The 16,547-nt window shown below is 43.2% G+C and overlaps 1 protein-coding gene across 4 annotated transcripts in view; it reads left to right on the top strand.

Annotated features, from left to right (window-relative positions):
- The window catches only part of CLIP1 (CAP-Gly domain containing linker protein 1), a 115,319-nt gene that overhangs the window by 46,642 nt on the left and 52,130 nt on the right, over positions 1-16,547 (top strand). For 2 of the 4 annotated variants that reach the window (XM_065904943.1, XM_065904944.1), the window contains exons 5-8: positions 418-640; positions 4,340-4,537; positions 5,804-5,907; positions 7,871-7,931. In XM_065904943.1, coding sequence (XP_065761015.1) covers positions 418-640; positions 4,340-4,537; positions 5,804-5,907; positions 7,871-7,931 — 586 coding nt within the window. Of the gene's footprint in view, positions 1-417; positions 641-4,339; positions 4,538-5,803; positions 5,908-7,870; positions 7,932-9,365; positions 9,399-13,047; positions 13,153-16,547 lie in introns of all 4 variants that reach the window. The other 2 variants (XM_065904941.1, XM_065904942.1) reach the window with 2 other exon arrangements.

The following is a 16,547-nucleotide window of genomic DNA, read 5'->3' as shown; positions in this document are numbered from 1 at the left end:
TTCTCCACCTTTACTTGAGTGAATCTGCCAGCTAGGTGCTTGTTTGATTTCTTTTTCCCTTTGTTTAGCAAGGTTTTATTAAGTGGGATCACTGGGCTGCTGAACTCTTCTGCTGTGTGTTTATCAGATAGTAGAAATGACTTCCTCTTTACATAGCATCTTAGCAATAGACAAGTGAGTCCGTCTCTGCGTATCACACTGTTGTTTCCTCATGTGTCTTTGAAGACGTTACTGAAGTTATTTATCAGCCTGCACATCCAGTGAACACTGCAGACTGGGTGCAGCACCCCAGCCGGTTGGTAGAATTCACAGCAAGCCAGTCACAAGTTTGAGTCAGGAGAGCCTCTTGGTTACAAGTTTTTCTTTCTTGTCATTAAGCCGCTTTTTGTTCCTGTCCTTAATTGTTGTCCCCTCAAGGTATTTTCAGTGTCAACCCAAATACGGCCTGTTTGCTCCGGTCCACAAAGTCACCAAGATTGGCTTCCCCTCCACCACGCCAGCCAAAGCCAAGGCCGCGGCGGTGAGGCGAGTGATGGCGACCACGCCCGCCAGCATGAAGCGCAGCCCATCCGCCTCCTCTCTCAGCTCCATGAGCTCCGTGGCCTCCTCCGTGAGCAGCAAGCCCAGCCGGACAGGACTGGTGAGCCTCCCTTCCTGTCTTTCTCTGCATTCCAGGCACGTCAGGTGCCCGCCACCCCCATCAGCACGCCTGCTTTGCTTCAGGAAAGGTTACACCTCCCCTCGCCCTTGTATGAAATGTTCCTTCGCTATAGCTTGTGAACGTCCTTACACATTTTGCAACAAAAGAGAACCCAAACCTCTAGCACAAGTACAAGTTTGAAATAAAGAATTTTGAACAGCCCCTTTCAGACTCCTAAGACTGGGAGATACCACAGTGCCTGGTGAATCCATAGTAACAACTCCCTAGTCTAACCTATGAGATGATTGATTATTCTGATATTATTTTGGCATCCGGAAGACAGGAAAATTGGAGGGATCCCTTTCCCCAAGGACCTGGGTGTCTTTCTCTTTGTTGTCAGACTAGGAACTAAAAGTATTTTGAGAAAAGGCATGTTCTTAGAATTTTCATGTTGTGTTCATGCAGTCTCACCCACTGAAAACGGTTCAGTGGGTGTGGAGTGTTCCTGCCTCAGGCCCGAGGATGCAGAGAAGAACGTAGGCAACTGGAAAAGATGCTTGAAAGGCCCTGTTTTGTGTTGTCACCTCTCTCCATCTCCCCTTCCTACTCCCTCTCTCTTTCTCCCCCTTTCCGGCTTTGATCAGTAAGATAAAATCATCAGAATCAAAATAGGCAGCATCTTGTTCTGTTTGTTAATGTCATGCTTTCTTAGGGCCAAAGCAGTGACTTTTTGGCTTTGCTTCCCCACCCCCACCCCCTGCCGTTTAGTTTGTTCGCTTAAAGTGAAGCAGATACTGTTCAAATTTGACATGACTGTGTGAGATTACACTCCAGACTGGATTCTGGGTCTCTGGTTCATGACAATGAACTGCAGACAAGAATTAGAATGTGAAGTGTTGAGATCGGGGAGTAAGGCTGCTGGCCCCTGATCTCGCTTGGCCTTCTTTCTGTTGACACTGGGCTGGGACGGGACCTTCTGGGGCATCTTTCTTTATGGCAGGGGCTACCCTCCTCTGCAGCCATTGGACTTCTTCCCCTTACGTTCAGGTGATACAGGTACCTGCTTGGACTCTGTCATTCTGCTCATATAAAAGCCTGCATCTGTGTAAATTACAAGTGAACTTGATAAGAAAAGCTTGACAAGAACTCTTAGAATGTCTGAGTGAAATGGAGGTGAAGAAAACCCTCTATTTGGATGAAGCCTCGTTCAGAGTCAGTCAACCAGCTCTAATGTGAACATCGAGTTTACATTTCAGGACATGAGTTTACATTCTCAGGACTAATTCAGGAGCAATTCCGTGGACATGTCTACTCTGGATTCCAAATACTCTCTTATTTTTTTTTTTGTTGGAGAAATATTTTTTATGTGACAATTGTGTTCATTTCTTTGGAGATTCCCCAAGCCCTTCCTGTCCCCCCAACCTCTCCTCTTATTTTTTAGACCAGTTCTGATTCCTCTTTGAAGAAAATTAGCAAAAGAGAAATGAGTCTCATTGCCTTTTAAAGCAGCTTGTTTTTGTATCTCTTTATATCGAGTGGTTATAGTTTCTAAACCAGAAATCACCATAAATGAATATGTGAAAAACATAGGATAATCAAATGCATGATTTCCTAAAAATACAGCTCAGCAATATGATCCATTGTACGTATGTAAAAAAAGCTGGAAGATTCTTGAATGCAAAATGATCTTCTGACAGTATTTAGCACGGTTCCACAGAACCTTTAGAGTCTCTGTTATTTTTTCACAGTGCCCATAGGCCAAAAAAAATAGCTAACAGTTCTGTTTATTACGTATTTCAGTCCAAACAGCTTAATATTTATGTCCTCATGGTTTAGTAACTATTCAAAAAAAAATGATACTCATTAGCTGAAAGCAAAAATAGTATTTGTAATTCATTCTTAAATAACCACAATGAGTTACTATTAGGTTGCTCCTCGTGGGCATTGCACATCCTATCAAAGCTTGGACTCGTAGTGAACATTGCTACCCTAATTTTCTGTGCTACATTAATTTGGGCTTTTTGTCCTGGCAGTGGCCAAAACCAAGCTTTGGAGAGATGTGGCTGAAAGGATTGTAGTATCATTGTAAATAGAATCCAAGGTTGAAGCTGAATTGCCTGCAGCTAGTAGTTTGCATAATGTCCAACAGGTGTCACTGTTCCCCTGCAAGTTAGCTGTAGCACCCTGGGGTGTGTCTCCCTACAGGGTTTGGGAAGCTCAGATTTAGTGTATTCAGGAAGAAACATTGGCTAAGACTCAACGCTCCCAATGCAAGGGGCCCGGGGTTTGATCCCTGGTTGGGGAACTAGATCCCATATGCCACAACTGAGGGTTGAAATACCACGCTAAAGATTCCACGTGCTGAAACAAATGAAGATCCTGCATGCCGCAATGAAGACCTGACACGGCCAAATAAATAATTCTTTTTTTTTTTAAGGGAGGAAATATTAGTACGAGAAAGTATAACCACATAGCGAAACTGGAAAGTCAAGGTCAGGTGGTTAAAAGAGAGAATAGGAAATCCCCCTCCTCCTCATATGTTTAAGTAATTCAAGAAATTTCTCTCAGTAGAAACAGTGGCATTCTCCTCAAGCCAGAGATCGTTCAGACAAATGCTGGCCAAGGGTTTGCAGCCTCTTCTGGAGCCCCTCCCAGCCCCCCAGAGCCCAGCCTGGAAGAGTGTTATTCAGCTTGTCCAAATGACCTCTGAACTCTTTAACAGAAGGTTCTGTTCTCTGTGTTTTCACATGACAGTTAGGCACCTTGAGGAGGTGTCTGCTGCGTGAAACAGCAGAGATGAGAGCAGAAAGAGGTTTTCTCCACGCCTCCCCCCGCTGCTGTCTCTCCTTCAGCTCCTGCTCTCCTCCCCCTTCCCCCTCTCATGCACTCTTTTTCTCTCTCCTTCCTCCCCCTACTTCTCTTTCTCCGTGAACTTCTCCTTTCCCCCTTTTCTACCCCCCCCCCCCGCCCCATGCCCTTTCTTCCTTTCTCTTGTGTGTGTACTTGCACACTCACTCACCCATTCACACATGCTTTGAAGGCACAACACAAGTTTCCTTTTCATCTCGTCCTTGTAAATCTTTCTGGGGACTGGAAATCAGGTCCTCACAGCTGGATCCCTGGGTGAAATCACCTCTGCCTTTCGTTCTAGAAGAAAAGTGAAGAAAATCTCACAAAGTTCCAAGTATGTAAACTATGTAATCAGTTGAAGGAAGGTTTGTGATTCCATGGGTGACATCATGGTCACGTAATGGTGTGTAGAAGCTCAAGAAGTTGAAAAAAGTCTCATCCTAAAGTCTAAGGAACAGAAGATTGGCCAAACTGTCTTAATGAGAAGATAACTATTCATGAAGTCCAGGCAGAAATGGAGACTTGAGAAGCTTGTGACCTGGGTCCTGAGGGACTTTTCCACCCGGCCCCCTCAGCCCCAGCTCAGGGCACCTTTGATTTTGAGCCACAAACATCTTTCTGGTTTTTCTGTGGCCTCTTTACGTTGGTGGGCTCTTTGTGACATTGACAGTTCCAAGGCACGTGCCGTCTTGTTTCCACGATGGAAAACCTTTCCTAAGCCTGGGCAAGCCTGCGAGCCAGTGGCAGCGCTTTTACTTTGCCGAGGAGACGCCCGCCCTGCATGCACCACCCCCTCCCTGCATCCCTCATAGCATCATTGCCCTTCACATCTTTAACTTTCCTTTGCAGTTGACCGAAACCTCCTCCCGTTACGCCAGGAAGATCTCCGGCACCACCGCCCTCCAGGAGGCCCTGAAGGAGAAGCAGCAGCATATTGAGCAGCTGCTGGCCGAACGGGATCTAGAGAGGGCGGAGGTGGCCAAGGCCACGAGCCACGTGGGGGAGATAGAGCAGGAGCTCGCCCTGGCCCGGGACGGACATGACCAGGTGAAGTCTGGCCCTGACCTTGTGGCGGAGATGGTGACGGGTTCTAGGCTGATCTTGTTGCGGAGTCGGTGACGGTTTCTAAATTGAGGGAGAAGGCTGGGCAGCATACCTGGTGCTCGGAGCCAGGGAGCTGATCTGAGCGTTCTGAAATGAGCATGGATGTCTTTCCCGGGCTTGTTTGAAAGCTGTGCCCTGGGTACCAGTTTGCATCATCATAAAGATGAAGTTCTGTTCTTCTTGAATCTGTTGTGCTCTTTGGTCTTTACATCCAGGTATCTTGGCCTGTCTGTTGTCAGATGAACTTATATACTAGGACCTTAGTAGTGGTTACAACTCCTGTTTTGTAGGTTATGCTTTGTATGAGTTTCAGCTTCAAGAAAGATGAGAGTGAAGACTTCCCTGGTGGCCCAGTTGTTAAGACTTCGCCTTCCAATGCAGGGGGTACAGGTTCAATCCTTTGTTGAGGAGCTAAGATCCTACTTGTGACCGAAAAACAGAAACAGAAACACACCAAAACATAAAACCAATAAAACCAGTATTTTAACAAATTCAGTAAAGACTTTAAAAATGGTCCACTTTAAAAAATCTTTTAGAGTGAAGTAAGCCGGAGAGATAAAGATCATTACAGCATACTAACACATATATATGGAATTTAGAAAGATGGTAATGATAACCCTATATGCAAAACAGAAAAAGAGACACAGATGTACAGAACAGACTTTTGGACTCTGTGAGAGAAGGCGAGGGTGGGATGTTTCGAGAGAACAGCATGTATATTATCTATGGTGAAACAGATCACCAGCCTAGGTGGGATGCATGAGACAAGTGCTTGGGCCTGGTGCACTGGGAAGTCCCAGAGGAATCGGGTGGAGAGGGAGGTGGGAGGGGGGGATCGGGATGGGGAGTGCATGTAACTCCATGGCTGATTCATGTCAATGTATGACAAAACCCACAGCAATGTTGTGAAGTAATTAGCCTCCAACTAATAAAAATAAAGAAGAAAAAAAAATCTTTTAAAAAGAGATGAGAGTTGTTTTGGCATTACCCCCATTTGCTTTAATGGTGTGGTTTTTCATCATCCGGCTCCCAGAAGTGCTGCCAAGGATAACCTGTTAAAAGAGATCATAGAAAGCACTTTAATGTGACAAGGTTTTTGACTGATGCCGACCCACAGTTGTACCACTTAGCTGTGGCTCTTTGGAGGCACGTCTGGGCCAGCATCTGGGTCGGGAGGAGGCCACTCACTAACACCCTTGCCTTTCCCAGCACGTCCTGGAATTGGAGGCCAAGATGGACCAGCTGCGAACGATGGTAGAAGCTGCCGACAAGGAGAAGGTGGAACTTCTCAACCAGCTTGAAGAGGAGAAAAGGTGATCCCAAAACCTGCTCTCCTTTTTAAACCACCTTAGGGAGAGCTTTCCCATCCACAGCCTTGTTGGTGTCAAACCCTTAGAACCAGAGGACTCACTGTGTATTCAGTGGAGATAGGATTCCCCATACTGTGTGAGGAAGGTTTGCTTTGACTTGGCTTTCTTGAGAAGTTTGGAACCAGATAAATGTGCCCTGATTCATTGAACAGCTGTTTATTGAGCACCTACTGTGTGCCAGACATCTTCTATAGAGGATGGCCTGAGTCAGTTAATTCAAACCCAGTTTCCACCTGAGGCATTCCTGGAGAGGGGATTTTTTTTTTCCTGGGCCCAGTTACCTGGTCTTTATGAAACATTGTCCAAGTATCTGATGAAATTATGTGTGTTGGGGAACGGGGTAGTGACAGAGGGGCCTTGACCTTGAGAAACTCACTGCCTTTATAGGAAATTAGAACTCTCAGCTAGAGAACTCTCCAGGGCAGAATGAAATCCAGTTCTCAACTGTGTGAGACAAAGAAGGCAAGCTTGCTTCTCATAGAAGGTCTTTTGAGGCCATGAGCAAACAAGATCTCTGGGAAAGGTGTCTGCCTGGAATCAGTTGACTGTCTCTGGGTTATGGGACGTTTGTCCTCAGTTGCACTTAATGCCATCTGCTGTCAGTCTGATCACAGTGATGTAACTCAGGGGTCTCTAGGATGACCAAGTGTTCAGGACGGTCACAAACACTGGCTGTGGTGGGAGGTACGGGGTGGAGGGGTGGGTCATACATTCAGTGCTTCACTGAGGAGATGACTGGCCACTGGGGAGAGGAGCACTACAACAGGAAGTTCTCCTTGAAAATCATTCATAAAAACGGCTGCAAGTGAACAAGACACACTGATAGACCCAGGCCCGTCTGAAGGCCAAGGCCCCTGTACCACTTGCTTGGGTTTTTAAACCAGCTCTTGCTGAGCTGACTTCCGGACAGTAGAAATGTTCCCCCAGCTCTTCAGTAAGCTTGAGGGCATCAACCTACGATTATGTTTTTGATTCAACCGAGTAGAATTTTTTTATTCTAAACGTTGTTAGAAATGCTAATGAATTTTTTTTTTTTGCACATAGCTTATGGACTTTGTTCTTCTTTTCACAATCCATAGGGTTGCAAAGAGTTGACCATGACTGAAGCGACTTAGCATGATGATGGACTTTGTCCTCCTTTTCTTCCTTCTTGTATACCCAATTTTGTAAAGATTCAGTGTGGGTGTTACCCAGGTTTTGTAAATCTTCCTAATACCGTATTTCATTGACTTTGTGATGGCATTGATCAAAACCCACAGCCCTTATCAGAGATTTTTATGATGTGAGTGAGGTGGGGGGGAAAGCTTGCATTTTTAGAAGCAAGAAATAGAATCCTTGATCGCCTCTCTCCCGAATTATTCCAAGCCTTTTTCTCCCAGCCTTGGAACAGGTACTCATGTTGTCCTGGAAATCTCTGCATGGGTAGCCTGCTGACCTCACCCTGGAATATCTGATGTGGGTGGTATAAAGACAGATTTGTTTTCTGTGCTAGTTTCCCCGCTATGTTCTGTTACTGGGAAGTAGAAATTATAGACTTCCCTTCTCATACCTGTCTGTTTGGTGATCAGACCTTTTCCCTCCAGGTTGATCTTGTCTTGATTAGATCCATTTCTGGTGGTTGTGACCCGGTGAACCAGTTGATTTTCTCAACTCTTCCCTTTCTGGGATCCATACCTGGTTAAAACTTTGGCGTTTCCTAAGTGGAGAAGAGCTCTTCACTTTGTGGATTTATAAACCAGAGGCTTTAAAATGCATTTCTTCATTTTCTACGTCGCTAAGGCATTTCTTTCCATCGTCATCTGCTAAATTCATCAGGACATTGATTTTATATATATAATTTGGGGAATAAGGCAGAGGTGTTCCTTCGTTACTTTCTTAAGTATTTTGTTTTGATTTTATTCCACAGGAAGGTTGAGGACCTTCAGTTCCGGGTTGAAGAAGAATCAATTACTAAGGGCGATCTTGAGGTAAAACCCCACCAGCCATCTAAAGCTTCTGCGGGTGTGGTATTCAGAAATATGGATAACACCACTGTGACCAGAACAGGCAGCAGAGGGGGTGGCAGGAATCCCCACCTCTGGGCTGTGGGCTATGGCTGAGGGGCTGCCTGCCCTCCAGCCTGTCACTATGCATCTCAACTCTGGTAGCTGGGTAAAATTTTCCCTACCCTTTTCTCATGCTTCCAGATTCTAAACCTTGCATTGAAGTCAATCAAGTCATAAATCTGGCAGTGTGTTCTAAGTGAGACTCTACTTATTCCTCCCATGATCAGAATAGCATTCTAAAGAGCATTTTTTATATCATCATGTTAGTTCAGAACAGTCTCAGCTTTCCTTTTCAATTGAGCAGGATAAATCCTTTATAACCCTATAGAAAATAAATATATGTTATGGTAACTGATTTTTTAAAGTATTAGTAATTTCCAGAAAAAAAGACCAATTTTTATTTCATGGCATACTTTCAATTCAGAGATTTTCCTTTAGTATGAAGTTTTCTCATCTCTTAACAGCTATTCAGGACTTCCCAGGAGGCCCAGCAGTAAAGAACACACCTGCCAATGTAGGAGACATGGGTTCAGTTCCTGGGTTGGGAGGATCCCCTGGAGAAGGACTTGGGAACCCACTCCAGTATCCTTGCCTAGGAAATCCCGTGGACAGAGGAGCCTGGTGGACTACAGTCTGTGGGGTCTCGAAGAGTCAGACATGACTTAGTGACTAAACAACAACAGTGATTCATAGGAGTTTTTTAATAAGGCCCCAGAATTAAATGGCTTTGATGCTTTTCAAACCACTGCTAGATGTATGACAAATGCAAATTTTAAATTTTTAAAATTTAGCAGAGTTTTGGTACTTTAATCTGTAATATTTTAGTAGAAGTTTCTTGTCTGTGCAGTTCTCAGAATACACATTTTTGCTACCATTGCAATTTTAGAGTCTACCGAATGTCCACACCATGCTTAAATTTCAAAGTCCTTCCAAATAAGAAGGCTGATTTCTTTTGAAATAAATGTATCTTTACAGTCAGCAGAGAGTAAGGGAAACATTTTCTGTGGTCTGCTTTTATAAGGCCCAGAATGTAATGGATTATGAGTAATTTTGACAGCTGTCTTTGTCACTCATTTCATATAGAGTCACACTCCTTTAGTTGACTTCTGTGTTGTTCTCATCCATTTTAAAAACACCCCAAAATCTCATTAGAAGTTTCATATCATCATCTAATTCATATCAAATACAGCCTACAATGTTTTGAGGAGAGAGTTAAAATATTGACACCAGCACTGGATAGGCTAGTGTGTCCAGTAAACTTGTAATTAATCAAAGTTATGCTGAAACCCTAACACATATTGAAACTCTAGTTGAATGTCTCTTTTGTTGTTAATTTTTTTATTTTTTTACTGATAGCAAAAGAGCCAGATTTCTGAAGATCCTGAGAATGTAAGAGGGCACTTAACTGTATGGATACTTCCCTTGTTAACACAGATTGATTACAGATTAAAATGCTTATTGATACACTCAAATACTAACTTCATAATCTGACCTTGAGACATTGTTCTTAATATTTCTGTGCATGTGGCTTTCAAAGCAGTTACATTTGAATCCTGAAGAAATTGTATGTAGTGACTAAGTTCTGTAACCCCATTTGTCTAACACACAGGCACATATTGTTCTATAAAGAATTTTGGCAGAAAGACAAAATTGTGTCTGGTGGCCCAACGTACTTCATTTAATTCATAAGGCCTTCTAGTTTTAATAGAACTCTTCCAAAATATATGATAGCTGACTGAAACATAAAAGATATTAGATGAAGTTGTTGCAGAAATTCTGGGGTAAAATTTCCCCAAATTTCATTTATTCCCATTAGAATAAAGGAACATGGAGTCCCGGACTGATTGCCTTTTGTGTGAGCGCCCGCTGCTGGCCAGTGGCTGCCAGTGCGGCTGACAAGAAATTCAGACTTCAGTTTGTTGGGTCAGTGTTTCCCCTTAGTTGGTGAAGCTGGAGGCAGGCATTCTTCAGTGAAGACATGGTGTATTTTAAATTTACTATTCTTAAATTAAATGCTTAATTGGAGGATAATTGCTTTACAATGTCGTGCTGGTTTCTGCTGTGCAAGGTGAATCAGCCATAAATGTACATATATCCCCTCCCTCTAAGTTTATTATTCTTGAAGTGAGATTTTTTTCGAGTCGCAGTGCCACAAGATACGGAGATTTTTTTTTTTCTTCCTCCCTCTGTTTAGTATCAAACACCCAATTCAGATCTTACCAGAGCACTTAAAAGCGTGGCTTCATGGCGCACCCGGCCATCCAAGATGCCAATTGAAAAAACCTGAAAGCTTCTTCCTCTTCTGATTTACCACCACAAGAGAATGAGATTAAAACAAAGGATTTTTCTTCCCAGCAGCTGAAATAGACAACTCAAGACCGAATTTTTTTTTAAAGCCTCCGTTCTGAAGGGTTCCTTTTTGTGCAGCTACTTCAGTGATCTGGGTCTCTCCTCTGCACCCAAAGTAGGCTCCTTCTGCTGCATCCAGAGTCAGTCTGCATGAGGCCTCCCTCCTGCCTCTCCTTGCGCTTCTCGCAGAGCCTTGGCTTTCCCTCTCAACTGCCCCACCCTCCTTGGCCCCAGGACTCTCCTCTTGGGATACTCTATCTTAGTCGAAGAAAGTAATAATCCTCAAAGCAGGGTGGTCCTATCCAGTGGAGCATTTCTGTGACATACAGGGAAGGACAGGGAAGCAGGTTGCTAGTTCCTTTTGCTGACGGCTGACCAAGTACAGTGCAGAGCCAAGATCATCCATGGGCACTCTCTCACCAGTCCAGAGACACCCAGAGGATCTTGGAACGGGGAGAAGATCACGTTCAGTGGGTGTTTGCCTTTTATCTAGAAGTAGTAGCGACTTTTTGGGCTTTCCTGGTGGCTCAGACTGTAAGGGATCTGCCTGCAATGCGGGAGACCTGGGTTCAGTCCCTGGGTCGGGACAATCCCCTGGAGAAGGGACCGTTTACCCACTCTGGTGTTCTTGGGCCTTCCCTGGTGGGAAGTGACCTTCTACCCAGAGGACACTGAACTCCATGTCAAGAGAAGAAAGGTACTGTTGCCTTTGCTTCTTCCTGTTAATTTTGCATTTCTGTTCTTGTGACTATGACCCCAATTATTAAAACGTAGATCTGGATGAGATTCTTTTTTTTGTGAAAGCAGGTAAACTGAACAACCTCTATCTAAGGGACATACGGAGCTTCCCAGGTGGCACAGTGGTAAAGAATCTACCTGCCAATGCAGGAGATGTGGGTTTGATCCCTGGGTTGGGGAGATCCTCTGGAGGAGGCAATGGCAACCCATTCCAGTATTCTTGCCTGGGAAATCCCATGGACAGAGGAGCCTGGTGGGCTACACGTCCATAGGGTCACAAGCATTGGAACATGACTCAGCAACACACGCAAGGCACATATAGATGAAGGGGACTCTCCAAACAATTAAGTTTCTGATTTTTATTTCATAATTTTTTTGAGTGTGAAGAGCTGAATCAAGCGAAGAAGTTTTATAGACATTTTTTTTTGTTTACTTTCAAAATATTCTATGATGGTTTTTTATACCTGGTTCATAAGCAAACTGACCCCTTGAATATATTGAAATATCCCCAGAGTACTGCTGGAATGACTAAAGATATTTATAATGTAAAAGATTCTAGTTTCTGCTTAAGCTTTGCACTGCTTTCTGTCACTTTAGGGTTTGTTGTCTTTTCCCTTAAATTGTCCAGATGGAGAGATCCAACTAGTTAAAACCACAGAATAACCAGAAACTGCCGGGGGCAGCTCTGTCGACAGGTTTTGTCAGTTGATTACATTGCTAACCTCTTCGGTTGGAGAGGTGAGTGGGGAAAGAGGTCCATTCAGACTGATCTAGATGATTTCAAATTGGTTAAGATTTTGCCACACTTAAGACTGTTAGAAAGAGATGGCCCTCTGGGTTTTCCATCAGGTTCCATCAAAATCTGAGGTTTTAAAACATGTGAGGATCTTACTGGCTCTTTTTGCATGGAGTTGAAACTCTTACCTTTCTATTGAGTCACCATGTTTCTTACCTCTGAGCTGAGGTGAAATGATTGTTTTAGGATTAAGAGTATGAGCCCCTTCCCAGTTCCAGTTAAACTTTTCTCCTGCGTTGAGCTCCAAGGATGGAGGCTCTCAAGCATAACTGTCACTGAATTTTCTCTTTTATTTTTTATTTTTATTTTTTTCAACAAAACCACTCAGACGGCGTTTTTTCCCTCTCACTCTCCCAAAAAAGAGAGAAGAATGATCATTGAATTTTCTCTTTTAAATCTAATCCCCTTCCTCTTTTTTTTTCCTGGTGACACTCTTTGGAAAGTCCACTTTAATGGCTCCTCATCTGTCATGTATGGGAATGTTGCTAAGAATCCCAGATTCTTCTCATTCATCTCAGCTAGCACCACTGGTGTGGTTTCCTTAGCTCCAGTTCCTAAACTTCCTTTGTTAGGTTTAATACTTGACCCTTGCTCACATCAAATTGTATGCAGAAGTACAGAGATCTGCGCTAGGAACTTAGCAACCAGATGTAGACTTATGACATTAATCTTGTCCATATTTGGGTAATGGATGTTCAGTTTGAGGGCCAACCTACTTTTTTAAGTCACTGAGTCAGTTACATACACATTAATGTCAAGTAGCTATTGCGGGGAGGAGGGAAAATGATAGATTAGAGGAATATTAACTATTCTAATTTGTGCTGATAAACTTCACTTATCTTATCAATATAACTTATATTTGGCTGCATGCATCTGACACTTTTCATCTTGCCTCACGTGTTTTCCATTTTTTCTTTCTCAATAGACTAGCTCATGTCCCCTGCCCACCTCATCCTCTTGTCCATAGTGTTCATCATCACCCCTGCCCCCAACCTCTCCATCTCAGTCCACGCCCATCCCTTCTCCATCACCCTTTCTGTTCGCCCTTTGGCGGAAGGTACTGGTGGCTCAGCCTGCATGCCGCGCCCTTCTCCTCCTCTGCTGGCATGTCACGGTGGCACTGTTGTGTTTCTTCCTCTTCCTTTTTACTAACAGACGCAGACCAAACTGGAGCATGCCCGCATTAAGGAGCTTGAACAGAGCCTGCTCTTTGAAAAGACCAAAGCTGACAAACTCCAGAGGGAGTTAGAAGACACTAGGGTAATGGTTTTCACTATTTAACGAAGCTGATCCATGTTTGTGAACGATGGACATGGCGGGTGAAGGGCCCTGCAGTTGGCCTACAGCACTGACCCAGTGGTTCGACTTGCGTCTGCTGGTCCTGGTACTGCCCAGGTCCTCATGGATGTAGGCTGATGGGAGGGCCCAGGTGCTTTAGGTTGAAACTTTTGTCCAAGGTGAAGATTCATTCCTTTGGTTAACTTGGCCAAAATCATCATCTAAACTCTGCAACTCTCCAGACTGCATGGACATCCACAGCTGCATTTGAGGGTCTTTGTATGAATACCAGGAAATAACCTTTCTCCTGTTTGCCACCAGCAGTCAATTGTCCTCTTGTCCGCATATTCCTAGTGGGTTTTCTAAGTAAGTTTTTGTTATTGTTTTACTTTAGCTCTCTTTTTCTGCCTTCTTCCCTGACCTCTTGGGTGAAGAGACTGGAAAACATTGGCTCTTTTTAATGAGAGTTAAGGATTTTCACCCCAGTTTTTTTTTTGTTGTTTGTTTTATTTCCCTTGGCACCTGATCTCTTTGTATTTCTGTTACCCAGTAGGTTAAATTCTCAATGGTCAGGAGGGAAAAGTGTGTTGGGAACAGAATGACTTCTGCCAACCCCCAGCTCACAGAGTTTGGCCCTAGGAGCCAGTGCATTAGTCATGTGTTCACTTGAGAAATGAAACGAGTGAAATTTATTTATATATTTAAGCACCCATAAGGGCTTTCTTTACACCAGACACTATTCCCAGCACTGTACAAATGTTAACTTAGTCTCACCACAGTCCCATGAGGGAGGTAGTAGCGTTGTCTCCATTTTACAGATGAGTGGCACTGAGGCACTGGCACTAATATGTCCCAGCTCGCACAGCTAATAGAGATAGTGGGGCCAGCATTTGCATTTGGGCCATTTGACCCCAAAGTCTGTGCTCTTAACCACTACAGGATGGAGTCTGTCTATTACAGAAGTCATTTTGTGCTAAAAGATTTAAGAACTAATCTGAGTCACATGTAAGAAAACACGTATGTATGTATACCTTTTAAATCCTGAATTTGACTGTCAGTAGCTAAATCACCCAGATCCTTAATTTTAAAATTTCAAAAATTATTCTATCTCTAATCAAATTTGGTATCCTGATTTTTTTCTTTTGAATTATTAGTGTTTGTAAAAAATTCTCGAGAAATCATTAATCTAAAAAAAATCTAGAAAACCAAGTCATTTTTCTTTTCTAAGTCATGAGTTTTTTATTGTTTAAGAAGAAAGAAAATGTTCTCAGTCGGCCTCAAAACTAAAGATGTCTTCTGTGTATTTGGTAAGGAGAAAAATCCTGGTAATTTGGTGCCATGTACTTGTTACCTGAGAGTCAGACTTGATCTGGGAAATACAAGGAACTGATAGGAAGCCTGAGCTCCTGTGGTGTGGCTGGCTATTGAAGTAAGGATTTTTTTTTTTTTTTAACTTCCGAAGTGCTCTCCTATACAGCTTTGTCAGCAAACAATTTTTTTAAATTTTCTGTGAATAAGAAAGCATCCATTCACAGCACAGTTTATTCAAGTATTTCAGATTCAAACTGTTACCTTCCTGTAACAGTCGTGTTGATCCTCACTCTAGGTCTGCCAAGTATGGAACTAACTCCTGACCCATATAAATTTCCCATCACCCACATTCATTTTTGGGAAGTGTTGTAAAATTCCTCTAAGCCAGTAAGCTCAGCTTATAAACAGCGTGCTTGGTGCTGTAGAGACAGCAGCAAGAATTAGAAATAGTAACCTGACTTTCATGGTGGGAAAGGCAGACACATAGATAGTTTCACCTGAGGGCAGATTTGGGGAAGTTAAAAATAGAAGTGCTGTGAAAATGTTCCATAATCAAACTATTATTTTCCCTCATTTTTCACTTGGCATTTCCTCAGTTTGACAGTTTTGTTGTGACTGATTAAAAATTAGTGCCCTGTTGGGTTCAATTTATTTGTATTATAGACCTCGTAGCAATGGAGTTTAATCATGTACCTTATTTTGTGGTAACAATCTCTCCGAGTCCTCACCTCCCCACCCCCACCCCAGAAAAAGCTAAGTCAATCAATTACCATCTTTCAAATACCTACATACAGTCCTGAAACACAACAATTAGAGCCAGCTCTGAAATGTTCAGTGACTTGATCATGCCGTCTTGGGAGTCCCAAGTGCTTTATTTTCTTGTTCATGATCGACCCTTTAGTCTTTATCCACCTCACAGCCTGTTGTTGGGCCAAGGGGCTGAAGGAAACATACATCCATTGTCTCCTGTCCTGTTAAAGGCAGCGAGGGAACGAACCTTCACCCTGCAGGACATTTGACCTGTGAAATTTGGGACTCACTGATATCTTGAAATCATTCAAGTTCCCCTTCTATTTCCCTGGTTAGCCCAGTAATTAATTTTTGTGCCCGAAGCTATCATTTCCCACATTTTTGTGCACCGAACTGACTGCCTATCAGATAACAGAGGGAAATAGCTTCCAAGAATAAAAGGACAAAGGTTAGGAAAATGGTTTTCCTCATCCTGGGGTATAAGTTTAAATAACAGGAGATTCCCAGGTTCTGTCCCCAAGCTCGGGAAGAATCAGCCTGTGTGGGCCGCTGGTGACTCACGCACACACTAAGGTCGGAGAACCACTGGGTTAGGGCAGCGACACATGTACGCCAGGACGGTGAACGAATTACAAACCCTAAAAGTGGGGGGGATTCTGTATAAGATTCTTACGTATCATTGCGGGTAAGTAACCATTTTTTCCTTGTCCTCTCTTAAAAAAAAGTCTCCTCAATTTGTTCTTCTTTATCCACTTGAGGCTTTCATTTCCCATTCATGGTATTCACTGAAACGTTTCCTAGGTATTTTTATGGCGGTGCTACCCAACAGGATTATGACATGAGCCACAGAGGTTTTACAATTTAAAATTTCCTGGTACCCACATTAACGTGCGTAGGTTAAAAGGAACAGGTGAAATTAATTTAATAACATCTTATTTAAACCAATATATCCAAACTATTATCGTTTCATCATATAATCAGCATAAGAAATTGTTAACAAGATACATTCTGTTTTTCCCTGAGTCGTCATCATTTGATGTATATGTGACTCTCATGGCTGCATTTCAATGCTGAGTAGCCGTATGTGGCTCTTGGCTGCTGTCCTGGACAGCACACTTCGGTAAAGTCACTGCCATCGGATAGATGAGCGTTTATACCCCTTGGGCAGAGTAGGCACAACAAAGATTTTCTTCCAGAAGGCAAATATATGGGAACTTTCAAAGGTACTGTTTATATTAACTAACTATAGTTAATGGGTACTCCTCCTGATTTAAGGTTCTTTAGAGGGAAAAGAGCTATTTGGGGGTTGAGTTAAG

Source organism: Muntiacus reevesi, chromosome 13 (assembly GCF_963930625.1).
Source record: "Muntiacus reevesi chromosome 13, mMunRee1.1, whole genome shotgun sequence".
In the NCBI taxonomy this organism is placed as follows: Eukaryota; Metazoa; Chordata; class Mammalia; order Artiodactyla; family Cervidae; genus Muntiacus; species Muntiacus reevesi.
The sequence above is the reverse complement of the archived record's forward strand: the minus strand, read 5'-3'. Positions and strand labels throughout refer to the sequence as shown.